Source organism: Tasmannia lanceolata, unplaced genomic scaffold, assembly GCF_043159265.1.
Source record: "Tasmannia lanceolata isolate RefF3 unplaced genomic scaffold, GAP_Taslan_0.1 ptg000013l, whole genome shotgun sequence".
Lineage (NCBI taxonomy): Eukaryota > Viridiplantae > Streptophyta > Magnoliopsida > Canellales > Winteraceae > Tasmannia > Tasmannia lanceolata.
The window spans coordinates 50,759,947-50,777,745 of NW_027518690.1; the positions used below are offsets into that span (position 1 = coordinate 50,759,947).

The window sequence follows — 17,799 nt, forward strand, 5'->3', positions numbered from 1 at the left end:
ATCATCCAAACAATGTGGGCCCACATTATTTGGATGATTTTTTGGTAGTGTTTGGATTCGGGTATGGGCCCACATTATTTGGATGATCCAAAGCATTCATTTGATGGGTCCTGACATAGATAGGGTGTGCCCAAAAAATCAGCTCCATCGGATCATCCTAACCCTTCAATCTATAGACGAACCTTCAACTGAGGGGGCCTACCTTAAACAAATTGAAACTACAGGAGTGTATTTGTCACGTTTTAAACTATAGGGGTGGAAGTGGATATGTCAGAAACTAGAGTGGGTGTAAATGTAATTTTCCCTATATTTTAACTGAAACTCCATGTAAAATCCATGTCTACGGTTAAAACTTTTATCAAATCTAATCGGTGCCAATTTTGGCCGCTCTCATTGGACCGAATTGAGTATCATAATTCAATGTATAATTCCCACGTAGGATTTTCGACCTTTTTCGTGTTTATAAAGAAAAGTAGCTAGCTATGAGAAGCTTGAACCCAGCACACCGAAATGGTGTCAGCATTATATAGACACTTGGCCCCACCATGTAGATGACATAATAATTAATCCCATTTCTTAATCAACCATTTGAATCAGATTAGTGCTATCTTAATATGATGTTATCTTTTTCGGAAAGCCCACCAAATGAAGGGTGCAGATCAATCAGGTTTCTATAAAACCCAGGAACATGATATTCATTGAATAAACCATTGTAACATACACAATAGATCTAATGAAAACTATACTAAATATCAATATAAATGAATCTAACCATGCATTAAATCTAGTATACAGGCAGAAAGATTAAAAAATTTATATCGATCAGACATGGCAGTGACTGATTGGGCCGAATCTTCTACTGCCTATCTGGTATGCCAGATCTTTGGTGGGAAAGATCTCCTTTGGTCAGGTTAGATGCCAGCAGAGGCCAACCACTTACTTGTAGAAAAGCCCTCCTAGAGTTCTATCCACAATAGAACTCTATTTGACTCATCTGTTTAACCAATTACACTATCAGACTTAGCTGATGCAGTTGAAATGAGCTATAAGAACCATCCACGTCTCACGAGGATGAGAAACATTGATTGCGAACAGAACTTGGCTCCGCAACGTTGCGGAGAACTTCCTCCGCAATGCACTAATAGCATGGGGTGTGGCTATATAAATTCCATGGTCTGTTGTTACAATTGATATTTCCATACCCCTTACTTACCCTTGCTTTTAGCGCATTGCGGTTGAGGTTCCTCCACAACGTTGCGGAGTCAAGTTGTGCTCATTGATTGCCCTTATACCTGTTACTGATCACTATGGTCAATAGGTAATTTCAGTCATTTCACTCTTAATCTCTTTGTTCAATCTAGACAGTCGATCTTCGATCAATGATTGCCCATATAAGTTCGTACAGTTTCTCATTGACCATGTCGAATCCCCCGCTTCTCACCTCTGATAATGTCAATCTTCTGTATTTACGCGCATAAAGAAATTTAAAATGGGGTGTTATGGTCATAGCATGAATAGTTACCAAATTAGGCTAGCTTTATTGAAGAATATTTTTCAAAAAAGAATTTGAAAGTTCCAATGTCCCTCTCAAAAACACACAAAAAAGAAGTGTAAATGTGAGGTTCTTCAAAAGAACGCAGGATACAGAGACAAAAATACAAAGAAACAGGAAAACAAATTATTCACATTGTTAGCTGCAAGTCACAACTCTCACGAATTATTTCGGCCCCAAAAAAGCAACTTCAGTACATTTTTGCTGGATATCGGCATTATTATATTTTGATAATGGCTCCAATCATTTTGTTGTACACTTTTCTGATCGTAATGTTGATAGAATCGTGACTACTGTGACAGTCACGAAAAACTAATTAAAATGTGTAAATGAAAGTAATCAGTACCATTATCAAAATATGGTAGTGCGGATATCGCTCACCTTTTTTATCACTCCATTTAAAACTTAAAGAGTTGTAATTCAATAAAAAGGAATCCAGTTAGAAGGTGCAATAGGAATAATTCGGTATTACTAAAGAATGCATACCACATCTCTATCATCCAATTAGTATCCATTTCATCAGTCCAAACCATCCAAAAAAGTTATAGTTGTAGGGTTTGGATTTCTCAAATCAACCCTCTAGAGTTTTATTTTTGTCTGTCAGTAAAATTTGAAATAAAATAGAGGCTTTTAACTAGGGGTGCAAGTTTGGCCCTGTCAGCCTTGACCCGTACTGAGCTCAAACAAGGTCAGAGCTGGATTTTCTAACCCCGAGGACGGGTCAGGGTTCATTTTGTTTTTTACCCTGACTCAGGTCGGGCGGGCTCGGGTACCCTGACCCGGCCCGACCCTAAGTTTTCTATTATAGAATTGAACCATATGTGCATGTTTCTTTTGCTAATGTTTTCTATTATCTTGGATTGATATTTCTTTAGATTATTATTATTAATTGTCTCTGTTGCCCGCATGTTGTTGAATTCATATTGTCTTATTTTGTTCCCTTTCTCTGTTTATTGATCATTTTGTTCCATATGATAAGTGGTTGCTTTATTTTTAACACTCTTAACAGTTATTTGCACTAGAGTCAATTAGGGCCGTCCCGGCCCGGCCCTACCCAATCAGGGCGGACCAGGGCCAGCACAATACCCTATAGGGCGGGTAATGGGTTGAGGTTTTCTGGCCCTGACTCAGGGTCAGGGCTAGACCTGGCAAACGGGCGGGTCGGGCCGGGTTTGACCCGGCCCGTACGGGTCCGGGTCAAACGGGCCGGGTCAAAGTGACCCGGAAAATATTACGGGTCATTGACATTGGACCCGCACCCGGCCCGTACGGGCCGGGTCGACCCGCAGGTCACCCGGATTTTTTACGTATTTTTTAAGAGTTTTTTTTATTTATTTAGGGATTTGCTAGCCACCTTCTCCTGGGCTATTTTTCGGCTTGTAGCCTCTCCTTTGCTGCAAAGATTGGGTGAAGTACGGTCTGGGCAAAGGTTGCTAGCAATAAGAGAAGTAATCATTACGGATTTTGCAAGATTCTCGAATTAACTAAGTTTGAAATGAAATATTACCGTAAAAAGGACACAAGTAGAAAAATTACCTAAAAAATACCAAAATGATGTAGTAAAATATGACAATTACCAAGAAAAAACACGCTTTTAACTTTTCTACGGCACCCGCGGGTCCACCAGACCCGGCCCACTTTTGACGGGCCGGGTGGACCCGCGGGTCAATTTCAAACGGGTCATCAATCGGTGACCCGGACCCGTAATTTAAGGGGCGGGCCGGGTGGACCCGCGGATCCGGGTCACTTTTTGCCAGGTCTAGTCAGGGCCGAGATAATGGGATCCAAGGTTGGGCTAAGGTTTTGAAAAACGAATTAAGTAGATGGTGGTAGATTTCAGCCGTTGGATGATAGCGACTTAATAGACACCAAAAATTCTTTGTAAGATGTACACCAGGTCATTTTTCAGAAAAATAAGTTGCTTTATCTAAGTTTCATTAAAGCTTATAACCTAGAACAAGAATATTTAGGACAAGCACCGATTGGTCCGTGTCTCGTTGTATGGTTTGATCTTGTCAATGGTTAGGGTTCTTCCCATGTTTCGTTTCTATTTTTTACTTTTTTTTAAAGCACCGATCGATTTGTTGGTGTACAACGCGGACAAGGATTACAGCTGACGTCACCTCCACATCGTGTGTTTCGTTTAACATGCTATCTGGGCCCACGATGTGCTCCCTGCTGACGTGGTATCTCTTCATTCCATTGTTGATGCTTTGCCACGTGGCATATATATGCAGTGCTTCACCGTCAAAGGCAAGACAGCAGATTATGGCTTTGACGTGAGGTGTAGTTAATCTAACGTCCAAGAGTAGAAAGGCACGTGGCACTAAGGTGTCAATTTTGGCTCGGCTCATAAGCTCGCTCGAGCTTGGCTCAGAAAAAGCTCGGCTCTAATCCTTAATGAGCCGAGCCCAAGCTAGGCCAGGCTCGGCTCGTTAAGGCTCATTAAGAATTTAATATATTTAAAGATATATATTATATATTAATCTATACACTAAAAGAGTTGTCCGGGAGTGAAAGGGAGAGGCAAAATATGTCACTTCTTTTTTGGAACCCCATTTGTTACTTGGACCACCCCCGTAGTGTAAAAAGAGTAGTCAAATTATACTAGATAGGGCTGTCCAGGGAAGATGAGGGGTATGAACTTAATATAACCCGAGCTCGGTAAGGCTCGCGAGCCTGACCGAGCTCGTTTACTGGTGGCACATGGGGAACAGACGGCCTTTCGTGGTTGTGGCCTCAGCAACTCCACGTGGACGCCGATCGAGATCATAAGGGAGGGTAACTCTCAGCCGTCCGATAATTTAATCTTTGGATTGGTGGGTTGTCCAATTGGGGCGATTCTTTTATCATGGATCCATCTCTACGATTGTCTTGATCTGGACCGTCCGGCTGCTCTTGTAGTCTAAAGTCTAACAATTGGTTGTTTGAGGTTAAAAGTTGCGTCATGTTGTTTGTACGACTACAATGGGAGGTTCTAATATTGACCTTAGGATATGATGAAATTGAAAACTAATATAAATATAAATACGTTAATTGATAGGAATTGTCCGCAAGGAGTGGAGTTATTAAAATAAGGGAGGGAGAGCAGATTATGGGTTTGGATGGGGGTGTGTTGAAGTAAATTGTGAGGGACATGGTCATCTTAACAATTAATTCCTACTTATAATGTCCTTTGGATCGTAGACATCAATCATCATCCATTTGATTTTGATTCCATTACAGCCCGTGTTGGGTGTATTTCTCCTTTGCAGAAAACTTAGGCGTCTGGACTTGCGACCAAAGCTACCACCATTTCATCTCCAATCAGACTTTGTTACTTTTTAGATTTAGATTTAGATTTGTATCTTTAGAGCGATGATTTTGTTTTTGAGGGCAAAATATTTCACTAATGGTCGGTACAACACTACCGGCCAGCATATGCATGTGTTGCGCATCGATTGAGGAGCCAATCTAATGGTTGCAAAGAATTCAACTTCAGCTATGATCAAATCACACAGCCCCTCTCCCCCTCGACTCTATATCCGCTACAACACTTCCACACTTCCAAACCTCTCTCTCTCTCTCTCTCCCCCCCTCCTATGTTCGGCCCTACAATTAATTTGTTGGAAATCTTTGAACAAGGTAGGCCCCACCCATATTTTTCAAAATGAACCGTGCAGCCCACGCCACTGGATGATCCAAACCGTCCATTTGATGGGCCACAATGTAAATAGGTTGCGCCCCAAAATCTCATTTCCGTAGCATGATCCTAGCCCTCCGATCTAAAGAGAAATTCCATTTTGCTGTAACCTCTATAGATTCGAGGGTTGTGATCATCCCATGGAAATGATTATTGGTGCACAACCTATTTACATTGTGGCCCATCAAATGGATGGTTTGGATCATCCTATGGTGTGGGTCCTACGGTAACATTAAGGCCCAATTGTAAGACCCACACCATAGGATGATCCAAGCTGTCCATTTACTGGGCCACAACGTAAATAGGCTGTGCACCCAAAATCATTTCCATATGAAGATTACAACCCTTGATCTATAAGCTTTCCATAATATTCAGTTTTTCTTTAGATCGGAGGACTAGGATCATCATGTGGAAATGATTTTTTGGGACACAACCTATTTACGATATGCCCCATCAAATGAACAGTTTGGATCATCCTATGGTGTAGGCCGCACAGTTCATTTTGAAAAACATGGGTGGGGCTTACCTTGATCAAAGATCTAAACAAATTAATTGTTGGACCCACCAACCGTTCATGTTGAGAGAGAGAGGATATCGGTTTGGAAGTGTTGCACCTGGTGTAGAGTAGAAGGAGGAGAGGGGTGATCACTGCCCAAAACTCAAAACACAATAAGATCTATGGGGATTTGACAAGTATGTGAAGATACTGGTTCCTATTTCTACAGAAAACAAATTACCAAAGAGAAAACGGCAAAAGAAAATAAAGGGAGTGTAGAAAATGCGTTAGAAGCGGCTACTGTATTGTAGCCACAATGGAATTTCGGATTCTATTGCAAATGGTGAATTTTTGGCATATCTATTGACATTTTGGTACCTCTTGAACTTGAATTGCACTCTTTAAATTGCGTCTGATAAAGGCGGGCTAAAATCTTACGACTACATTGCACCCGAGATTGTGATTCTACGATCCAGATCGTGAATGGTTATTTGATCGTTGCATCGTGACCAGTTGCCAACCTAGGGTGTGTTCGGCAACCATTTATTTACCGCATTCTTCCCTTTTTAGGCGTGGAGAATGATAAATGAAAAGTATCTCAAAAAATCTAGTTCAGCAATCCAGCCCGCTAAGCCCGTTTCTAAACTTTTGCCTTAATTTTAGGCTAAAAGCTAGGATTCTTTGGAGGACTAATAGTCGCTTCCAAGATTCTCATCGATTCGTTTTTAATTGGACAAGAATGAGAAGCCTTGACGAACATGCCCCTACTGTCTTGATTGCTCCCAATTGAGTTCCAATCGTTGGTACAAGTCCAATCATACCAAAAAGCATCACTGTGTGCCTCTAGTGCCCTATAAAACATGGTTTGAAATTTTGGTTTCGGCATAAATTTTGAACCTAGCCGGAATTCAGTAAAGACACACGAAATGTCAATTTTTTGGGCCGAAATTACCGAAATTTTGGTAATTTCAGCTGAAATTTGAGAAAGGAATAAAAAATTAATATTTTTTTTGAATTTCGCTTAAATTGACGAAATTTCCACAATTTTGACTGACATTTGGTACGTTTCGCCAATTTAGGTTTCGGTCTTGACTGAAATCCGAAATTTTGAATTTCGGACAAAATTTAAAACCATGCCTACAACTCACTACTCACACCGTGTGCTCGGATAGTGCGGTGCGTCCTATTGCATTGGCCCACCATTTGCAATAGACAAGTGCTTTTAAAAGAAGGGAAAACTCCCCAAAGTTTTCTTAATTACCAATAGCATGGTTTTGTACCTTAGATAGCTTTTAATTATTTCATTGACGCATTTTACCCTTCCTAAAAATCTTTCATCAATTAAGGATACATTAAATTGTATGAAAATCTCTCTCTCTATATCTCTCTTAAATAAAGGCAACATCTCATCTTTATTTTTTTTTGTAGGTAAGTTGGGACTGAACCTGATACCTCAAAGTTGAGATACATGCTCATCCAATTGGCTACAGGCCCAAGCCTCTCTATCTTTATTGGTGAATGTTTTTCTATATTTTTACTGTCTAGAATCCTTGGAGGGGGAGAATTTCGGTGCAACGTCCGTTCATAGAAAAGCCCATTAGATAATGGTTTGGGTCGTTAATGGCTAGCCCATGTTTCTTAAGAAAAATGCAAGCCACCATCATATAAAAACCATATTCCTTTGGAAACCATAATAAAATTTCGCATTTAACATAAAACAAATGAAGGTAGTGGAAGGATTTAAGACTTCAACGGCAAAGGCCAACCTATATACTAATTTATTTCATTTTTTAGATTATTTCTACAATCAAAATACATAAGATTCAAAGACGAGAGAGAGAGAGAGATTTTCAAAGGATTTAATATTGCCTTTTTTTTATAGGAAGTAAGCCGAAATCCCCACGGAATGCAAAAATTGGTGACTTTTTATGTGAAAAAAGTTTTTTTGTAATTCAAACTTACAATGGGGTGTTTTTAGTCATTATATGTATGCTTTTGGGCTTCTCATTCAAATTACTTGGGCTTCCCTCCAAAAGGACTGAAGTCATGAGAAAACTTTAGTCCTAGATGGAAAGTGTGAGAGGATGAGAGTGGCCATATATATACTTTCACTCTCTTAGCCTTGTGAATGAGCAAGAGGTCATGGGGATCCTACGCACACGGATCACCCACTTGGGTCCGGTGGGCTTTTGATCTTACCACACACTGCCGGGCCGGGCGTGGGCCCAAGGATTTTTCTTTTTTCTATTATTTATTTTTTTCTCTTTTTCTTAATGGTTCAAGAGTTTATTTTGTTTTAACTTTTTTTACCATTTGAGATTCCTTAATCGTGGTTTAGTGACCGTTTGGAAAACGTCTCTCACGCACTAAAAGAGTGTGACGTTTCACCCTAACGTGTCGATTGCTTTTCTATAAAATCAGTTTTAGAGAAAACAGAAAGATATCCTTGACGGATTCTTCTTCTTCTCTGGTTTTCTTATCTTTTTCCCCAAAGCTTTCTGATCAAGGCTTTTGGCACATATAAGCGAGTTCTTAGGCATCCAGGCTGCGTGAGTGCACACCCCTGGAGCAAGAGTTGTATTCTGGAGGCATACGCCGAGACGCCCATCTGCACCATTGATTCGTCATAGTGGAGGTGAGATTTGCCTTAAGGACAGCGTAGATCCTTCGTGCCTCAACTCGATAAGTGGTCTAACTATTTCTCTGTTTTATTACAATTGATTCTTGCAGAATAGTTACTGTTGATTTCTGTCTTCTCAAGTAAAAGGGTTAATTCGTTATAAGGTATTCTCGAATCCTAAATTACAGATTTGCAAATCATTTTCTAACAAAAATCATTGGGTCAATTCCAACTTCCAATCTCGTCTTTCTTTTTCCAGATGAAATCCCGTTTTGGAAGTGTTTTCCTAACGATTTTATTCAGTCAAACTCATACTTAAAGAAAGCTAAAGCAATAAATACCAAGTTATAGCTTTTGAAAAAGTTGGTAAGTTAACATGGTATCAAAGCCAAAGGTCTTGAGTTCAAACCTCCCAGATAGCAAAAATCCACATGCGATAGTCGGCTCAAAGTGGGACCACATGTGCCACGTGTTTGCCAAGTGGGCCACACATGCGGGGGAGTGTTCATGAAAGATAAATAACGCCTTTCTCCAACAGCTTAAGCTTTTGGAGAAGTTGGTAAGTTAACATTGGTTGCCGATTCTTGGGACTTTTGTGGAATTTCCGCAGGAAACCCACATTTGGTTGGTGGGCCCAAAATAATCCCAAGAACCAAAAGAACCCCGCACGAAACCCCAGGAAGGAAAAAAAATACTCCCAGGAACAAAAAATAAGCTTGCAGAAGAATTTGTTTTCTTCCCAATAGTTCAAGCAACCAAACAAAGCTTTTGTTCCAGGAAATTTTTTTCCCCACCATAGTCCGGTCAACCAAAAATGGGATTTTTATTTTACCAGGATACTTCTAGGGAATTTTTTTCCCACCAATCTCCCAGGAAGCTTTTTGTTCTACAAAAATCCCAAGAACCAAAAAAATTCTGGTATTGTTTGGTTGCTTGAACTGTTGGGAAGAAAAAAAATTCTTCTGCAAGCTTATTTTTGGTTCCTGAGATTATTTTGGTTCCTGGGAGTATTTTTTTTCCTTCCTGGGATTTCGTGCGGGATTATTTTGGTTCCTGGGATTATTTTGGGCTCAGCAACCAAGCGTGGGTTTCTTATGGAAATTCCACAAAAGTCCCGAGAACCAAAAAAAATCCGGCAACCAAACGGATGGTTCTGCGATGGTCCCTAGCTTGATTATTAGCATGGAAATCGTCATTTACAATAATTAAATCACATCCATTTCTCATACAGAGAATAATTAAATCACCACATGTGCCACGTGTTTGCCAAGTGGGCCACACATGCGGGAGAGTGTTCATGAAAGATAAATAACGCCTTTCTCCAACAGCTTAAGCTTTTGGAGAAGTTGGTAAGTTAACATTGGTTGCCGATTCTTGGGACTTTTGTGGAATTTCCGCAGGAAACCCACATTTGGTTGGTGGACCCAAAATAATCCCAAGAACCAAAATAACCGCGCACGAAACCCCAGGAAGGAAAAAAATTACTCCCAGGAACAAAAAATAAGCTTGCAGAAGAATTTTTTTTCTTCCCACAGTTCAAGCAACCAAACAAAGCTTTTGTTCCTGGGAATTTTTGTTCCCACCATAGTCCGATCAACCAAACATGGGATTTTTATTTTACCAGGATACTTCTAGGGAATTTTTTTTTTCCCACCAATCTCCCAGGAAGCTTTTTGTTCCACAAAAATCCCAAGAACCAAAAAAATTCCGGTAACCAAACGAAATTGTTTGGTTGCTTGAACTGTTGGGAAGGAAAAAAAATTCTTCTGCAAGCTTATTTTTGGTTCCTGAGATTATTTTGGTTACTGGGAGTATTTTTTTTTCCTTCCTGGGATTTCGTGTAGGGTTATTTTGGTTCCTGTGATTATTTTGGGCTCAGCAACCAAACGTGGGTTTCTTATGGAAATTCCACAAAAGTCCCGAGAACCAAAAAAAATCCGGCAACCAAACGGATGGTTCTGCGATGGTCCCTAGCATGATTATTAGCATGGAAATCGTCATTTACAATAATTAAATCACATCCATTTCTCATACAGAGAATAATTAAATCACCACATGTGCCACATGTCTGCCAAGTGGGCCACACATGCGGGAGACTGTTCATGAAAGATAAATAACGCCTTTCTCCAACAGCTTAAGCTTTTGGAGAAGTTGGTAAGTTAACATTGGTTGCCGATTCTTGGGACTTTTGTGGAATTTCCGCAGGAAAACCCACATTTGGTTGGTGGGCCCAAAATAATCTCAAGAACCAAAATAACCCCGCACGAAACCCCAGGAAGGAAAAAAAATACTCCCAGGAACAAAAAATAAGCTTGCAGAAGAATTTTTTTTCCCACCATAGTCCGATCAACCAAACATGGGATTTTTTCCAGGATACTTCCAGGGGATTTTTTTTCCCACCAATCTCCCATGAAGCTTTTTGTTCCACAAAAATCCCAAGAACCAAAAAAATTCCGGTAACCAAACGAAATTGTTTGGTTGCTTGAACTGTTGGGAAGAAAAAAAATTCTTCTGCAAGCTTATTTTTGGTTTCTGAGATTATTTTGGTTCCTGGGAGTATTTTTTTTTCCTTCCTGGGATTTCGTGCGGGGTTATTTTGGTTCCTGGGATTATTTTGGGCTCAGCAACCAAACGTGGGTTCCTTATGGAAATTCCACAAAAGTCCCGAGAACCAAAAAAAATCCGGCAACCAAACGGTTGGTTCTGCGATGGTCCCTAGCATGATTATTAGCATGGAAATCGTCATTTACAATAATTAAATCACATCCATTTCTCATACCGAGAATAGATTAGAGATTAGAGATTAGAGATTAGAGAGAGGTGAGAACGTGAATTTCTTTGTGTCGTTCTTATTTTAAGTCTAGGTCAATGGAAGCGTTTGGGAAGCCACGTTTCGGTTCTTATCCGTTCTCTATTATTTCCTAATAAACGAGCGGTGACACCTTAAAATGCATGTGATCTTCTGACTAAACATGCAAACGCCTTTTCATCTTAGGTAGGAGTCATTGGGCCTACCGACAGCTTGCTTGGAATTGCTGCAGGCAATCAAACAAGTTTTAAAAAAAAGGATTCTATCAAACCATGTGGGTGGAAATATAACTTCATATATCATATCACAAGATCCTTCCTGTCATCTTCCTCAAGCCGAGTGACAGAGAGCCAGAGAGGGAGAGAGAGAGAGAGAGAGAGAGAGAGAGAGAGAGAGAGATGCATTCAAAATGAACTGATAATCAGATAACTTCATATATCATATCACAAGATCCTTCCTGTCATCTTCCTCAAGCCGAGTGACAGAGAGCCAGAGAGAGAGAGAGAGAGAGAGAGAGAGAGAGAGAGAGAGAGAGATGCATTCAAAATGAACTGATAATCAGATAACAAGACGACTAAAAACCAAAACAGATGAGAAAAAGATAGAACAAAGAACATGAATTTGCGTATGAATGACAACACACTCCTATATTTAAAAAGCAACCCCCATGAACACCAATACAATTCCAAGTACAATACTCCCCCTTACATTCCTCCCCACATGACCTGCACTAGTGGGCGAATTCACCGATGCTGCCTGCCCTCCAGTCGACGGTGATGACGGAGAAGGTGGGGATTTCCCGGGGGTCGTCGGTGGCGATGGAGCTGCAGAAGGAGGTTTAGTACCAAAGAGATCAATTGGTAATAGCACCTTATCCACTTCGTAAACTGCCAAGGGGGGCTGAGAGTAAAGGGCATTGTTGATTTGTGTAGTTACAATGCCTGTAGAAATATTCACTTGGTTGGTGTTGGGTATGGTGGTGAAGTTTAGGTAGTAAAGCCCGCCATCATTGCCGGAGGCTTGCGTTCGTTCCGGGTTGCTAATGGTGTCGAACATTTGAAGGCTGTAGTACTTGGGCAAGATATGGTATAGGATTAGTGCCACTTGTTGTTGGGGCGAAAGGGAGTTGAGAGTGCCAGGCTTTAGAGAGTTGAACGCATTGTCGGTTGGGGCGAAGAGGGTGAGGCCTTGGTTGCTGTTGTTGAGCTGGTTTATGATCTGACTATCAATTTGGGTTGTGCTTAGGAGGCGCATGAAGATGTTGTATTGCCCTCCTTTTTCGAGGATGGCTGTGAGGTTGAGGGGTGATGCCGATGGGGCTGGGGCCAAAGTGGATTGGGCATGAACTTGAGGGGTGGTGAGAAAGAGAGATGAGGTGAGGGCTAGGAGGAGGAGAATTTGGGGTGATGGAGAACCCATGGAGGTGAATGAGTGTTGAGTTTGGGAGAGGAGATGGGGGGGATTTATGGGATAAGGTGGGGGTGTAGGAACATGGTGGAATGAGCTGGCCATGGAGTACGATAAAAGGTGACTTCCACAATATCCTAATATATAATATAATTCAGCTACCTAATCTATTTAGGCTACCTCTTCTAACCAACTTGCCCAATCTACTATCAAGATCATATGAAGGTTATATCTCATCCTAATTCAATGGTGAGATCTCACATATTCTAACATGCCCTCCAAACGCATGTGGATCGAAAATCAACATACGTTGTATTACCATAGAATTCTCCAAATTACAAATGTAATCAAAATCCGCTAATTCGATGCACAATGTCAAAAGTTGATAGCGAAGATCCCTTGATGATATGACTGATGTTGTTGCCGATGATGGGGACTAATACCATGATAACATTTAGACGAGGCCACTACAAATTATTGTACAATTTACATGTTAACCATTACACCACTTAATTAATAGCTAAATTCGTAATATCAATTAATTAATAGGAGAAAACAGTTCGATATTGGTGGAATTGACCAAAACAAGTGGGTGATTCTATTAGCTTTCTTAGTTAAATGCTAGATTAGAGGTGGTTTTGGGTCCCACACCATCAACGTTCTAGTGTGACTACACCTTAGTTTGAAATAATTTATTTGTTGGGCCCCAGAAACAGGTATTATACATCCTAAATTATCTGTTAATGTGATATTTTATAGATTTTAGCTATATTTTTTAGGATTTTCATAAGAATTTGATCAGATTTTTTTTCAGATATCGATTCTATAATTTTGATGCGAATTTTCAAATTCCAATGATGGAATACTGAGAAGGACAGTGTTGTGTTGCAGGTTCCTTCTTAAAAGTAATTCACTGGGTCCCACTTCTGCCTCCATTACATAATCAGATCCATTGATCCTAATAGAAGCGATAAGTGAAGTCAAATCATGTTGAGAACACCTTAATCAAATGAGCATAGGCACTTGATCTATCAAGCCCTGTTTAGTGTGTCTCCAAGAAAAGTTAAACCATTGATTATTGTATTCATTAATTATCTTATGCTGATAGTCATAAATCAAGCTACAAACTTTGGGTGGTGGATGAACTTTTACACACAACCATCAGCTATTGGATATTCCGATTCTATATATGAAATTTACATTTTCAAAGAATTTATTGATAAAAAAGACCCACATTTTTTCTTCCTTTTTTGTCTTTTTTTTAAGGTGAACACGTGTTTCATGGCTGTCACCTTGGCAGCATTTGAGAGGAACGACCCACCCAACTTATTTTTGGGTGTTTCTTTTTCCATTTATTCTTCCAAAGCTCTTTAAGGATGTAGCAGTAACAACAATATTGTACAAAAGGAAGGTGCTATGTGTTTTGTTTCTTTCCTCTTTCCAGCACGGGGAATGCCGAGGGCGAGTTTTGTAGTTTGCTCCAAACGGTACATATATTTGAGGAGAAAACGGTTCCTACACATATGTGTAGATAAGTTATCTACACACTAGCTTAAAATACATTTGGGGCCACATTATTTGGGTGATCCAAACCATTCATATTTAAGGCCCTCACATAGATAGGGTGTCCACAAAAAATCAGATCCATAGGATCATCCTAACCATTCGAACTGTGGAGGCAAAAAATGGACTAATTTGTGAAGGTTTAAAGACATCCATTTTACCTCCACAAATCGTAGGGTTGGAATGATCCTATGGATCTGATTTTTTGTAGACACCCTATCTATGTGAAGGCCTTTAAAATGGATGGCTTGGATCACCCAAACAATGTGGGCCCCCACTGTATTTTAAGCTAGTGTGTAGAGAACTCTCTACACATATGTGTAGGAACCGTTCTCTCATATATGAGTTGGATTTGTGTCATTATTACAAGAGGGAAATAGAGATAAGAAGCTTGGTGGGTTGTTCTTTTAGAATAAAGAAAGAAGATATTCATCTCTTAACTACCATTTTTCTATAATAATAACTAATAGTAGTAAGAGGCCATTTCATCCCAGTCGCCCAAAATCAGCCCAATGAACGGTTCAGATTAAAAAAATGGTTTTTCAGTTAGACTAATCTCACCCGTTCATGGGAAAGTTAACGGGCTGATTTTGGGCAACTATGTGTATGTCGCCACTGAAGGCCCCCCTTTCAAAAACCAGCTGCAAGGGCGCCCCCATTGGATCTTGTCACCAATATGCATTTACAATAGCACCCAAAATTTTAAAAGTGAAGGAAATTAGCCTTTACTTGAGATATTTAATCCGAAAGGCTACTGAAAACACAAAAATTGGAAAATTAATATTTGTGTGTAAGTGTGAATATGACTGATTGGTGAATGAAATATAAGATTGCATATAAATAAAATAAACGAGATAATTAATCAGATATATGGACTTTAAATAAATTTAAGCATGAATAATGGAATGAAATACGTAATTATAAGCAAACAAAAGATAATAATAAAGTAAATAAATAAGAGGGATCAAGTACTTCCCCGATCCGTGTGATTCGTTGATCCGAGTATTGATCGTGGATCCGACGAAAGCGGATGTGAAGTAGGTGAAGGCGGGCCTCATAGGCCCTCTTTGAAGATCGAGGTGGACTTGGGTGATTGTTGGGTTGCCCCAATTTGAAATTGTAGGAAAATGATAAAGTGGAATATTTGGTAAAGTGGAGGATTTGTAAGAGATTGAGAGGAGATGAGGGAGAATAAGAGGAGCCTTGGTCCCTTTTGTAGAAAAGAAGAGAAGTGATGGTTTAGGAAGAGAGAAAAGAAGAATCCTTGAGAGAGAAGCTTTTTTGTCCTCTTGTATAAAAAAGGGAAAAGGAGAATGGTCTCTTGTGTTGTAGAAGAGGAGAGAGTGTATTGAAAAAAAAAATAAGAGAGAAAGATTTGGATGAGAGGGGTGTGTGTTAGAGTGTTAAAATGGAGCTCTTTTTGTAGAAGAGTAGAGAAAAATTGGACGTTGGGAGATTGCCAAAGTCAAGAAAAATATCTTTTTTTTTTTCTTTTGAATTTTGTGTCTTTTACAATTATTGCAAGAGAGAAAGGAAAGCATAATTTGGTTTCTAGAAGAGGTGAGACATTTTGAGAGATGTAGAAGTTAGCTAGTTGATTGGAATTAAAAGAGGCATGAAAAGAATTTTTTTTAATTTATAGCAACATGATTGTTGGGTAAAAAAGAAGGAAATGTGATGTGTTGTATAAAAGAATATATAAGATTCCTTTTTATTTTATCTTAATGATTTTTTTTATTTAGGTGTTTATAGGTGATATATTACATGTTATTTCTCTGGACCTCACGGGGGAGAGGCTCATATTTGATAGCGAGAGAAAATGAACAGAAAAAAAAAAAAAAAAAACAAAAAAGAACATAAAAAAAAATAAAAGAAAGGATATTGAAAAAGAAAGACCTAGATTTATCATTTGCTCCTTAAGGATGCCAAAGAAGCTGATCTCATTATCCATTGACCTTACTCTTAGCTAAGGTTATAACTCTTCTTTAAACAAAGTAAGTGTTAGGAATAGATTTTCCTATTTAGATGCTTTCCTTATTTATGTTATTGCTATCTTATATTAGATTTCCTTATTTCCTTTTTCCTATTCTGTTGATTTCTATTTCCATATTTTGCTTTCCCTAATTTCTATATAATGCAGATGCCGTATGGCTTTTGAGCAAGGAATAATCAAATTAGTGCAGTTTGCATATTGGAGGTCGAGTTTCCTCGAATTAACTCATTCTATCCCTTTTTCTATCATCTTCTTCTCTTTTTTCTCTTCTGATAGAACGGTGTTCTATCAAGTAAGTATCAGAGCACTTCCTGGTGGATGCCTCTGACGCCGCCTTCAAAAGAACGAGTTCGGTATCAGAGATTTGAAGGCTTATTCCATGGCTGCCGGGAACAAGAATGATTCATCATCAGAAGAACAAGCCTTGAAAGCGAAGCTGAAAGCTGAAATCATAAAAGCACTCGATGCGGTTTATCAGGCGCGATTCAACAACATTGAGACACAGTTACAAAAGATCACAGATCTTCTTCTCCAAACCTGTCCGTCACCTGAGCCAACAATTACTCATGACAATTCGGGTGCAGGGCTTAGATCTGTCAACACACTGAATCGACGGGACGATTACCGTTTTCGTCAGGAAGGTGGCTCTGGCGTTGAACGAGAGCAATATTGTCCCCATATGAAGATAGACTTCCCACGATGGGATGGTAGTGATCCAGAGAGATGGATGACACGAGCGGAACGTTTTTCCGATTCTATCAAACTCCCATCAACCAACGGGGTACCATCACCTCCATTAATTTAGAAGGTGATGCCATCTAATAGTTCAAGTGGTTTGAGGGGATCTATCACGGATCGCCAAACTGAAGAGAGTTTGTAGATGGATTGTTAGTATGTTTTGGCCCCTCCCAGTATGAGAACGTTCACGACGAGTTAGCAAAGATACGACAAAGTACGACAGTCTTAGAGTATCAAAGCCGTTTCGAACGACTCGCCAATCGTGCACAAGATTGGTCGGAACCTCAATTAGTGGGAACATTTATTGAAGGACTTCGTCCGAAAATTTGGGGGGAAGTCAAGATGTATCGTCCACGATGACGACAGCTATCTCTTATACACGATTGCAGGAGAAAAGACTAGATGAAGATAGTCGACGTTCGTATGATGGCTTTACTGGCCGACCCCCTGATCTTCTTTGAGAAGGTCCCATAGAATCCACGGATCGTAACATGCATGTGAAGCAATTGACGGAAGAGAAACTCAAGGACCGAACGACTAAGGGGCTATGTTGGCACTGTGATGAGAAATGGCATAAGGGTCATCGTTGAGGACAAAAACAGTTGTTGATGATCGAGCCAGCTAGTTATTCCGACGACGACGATGAGGATAATCAACCTTGAGGACAAGGTTGAGATTAAGAGCGGGGGAATGTTAGGAATATATTTTCCTATTTAGATGCTTTCCTTATTTATGTTATTGCTATCTTATATTAGATTTCCTTATTTCCTTTTTCTTATTCTGTTGATTTCTATTTCCATATTTTGTTTTTCCTAATTTCTATATAATGTAGATGCCGTATGGCTTTTGAGCAAGGAATAATAAAATTAGTGCAGTTTGCATATTGGAGGTCGAGTTTCCTTGAATTAACTCATTGGAGGCCTGAGTTTCATCGAATTA

General features: G+C 39.7%; 1 protein-coding gene across 1 annotated transcript; it reads right to left on the reverse strand.

The window, feature by feature from the left end:
* Window positions 1–11,671: 11,671 nt before the first annotated feature.
* Window positions 11,672–12,630, reverse strand: LOC143889336 (fasciclin-like arabinogalactan protein 6). The gene has a single exon (XM_077393519.1). It carries the CDS (start codon window positions 12,576–12,578, stop codon window positions 11,811–11,813), a length of 768 nt encoding a protein of 255 aa, XP_077249634.1. The 5' UTR covers window positions 12,579–12,630; the 3' UTR covers window positions 11,672–11,810.
* Between the last annotated feature and the right edge of the window lie 5,169 nt (window positions 12,631–17,799).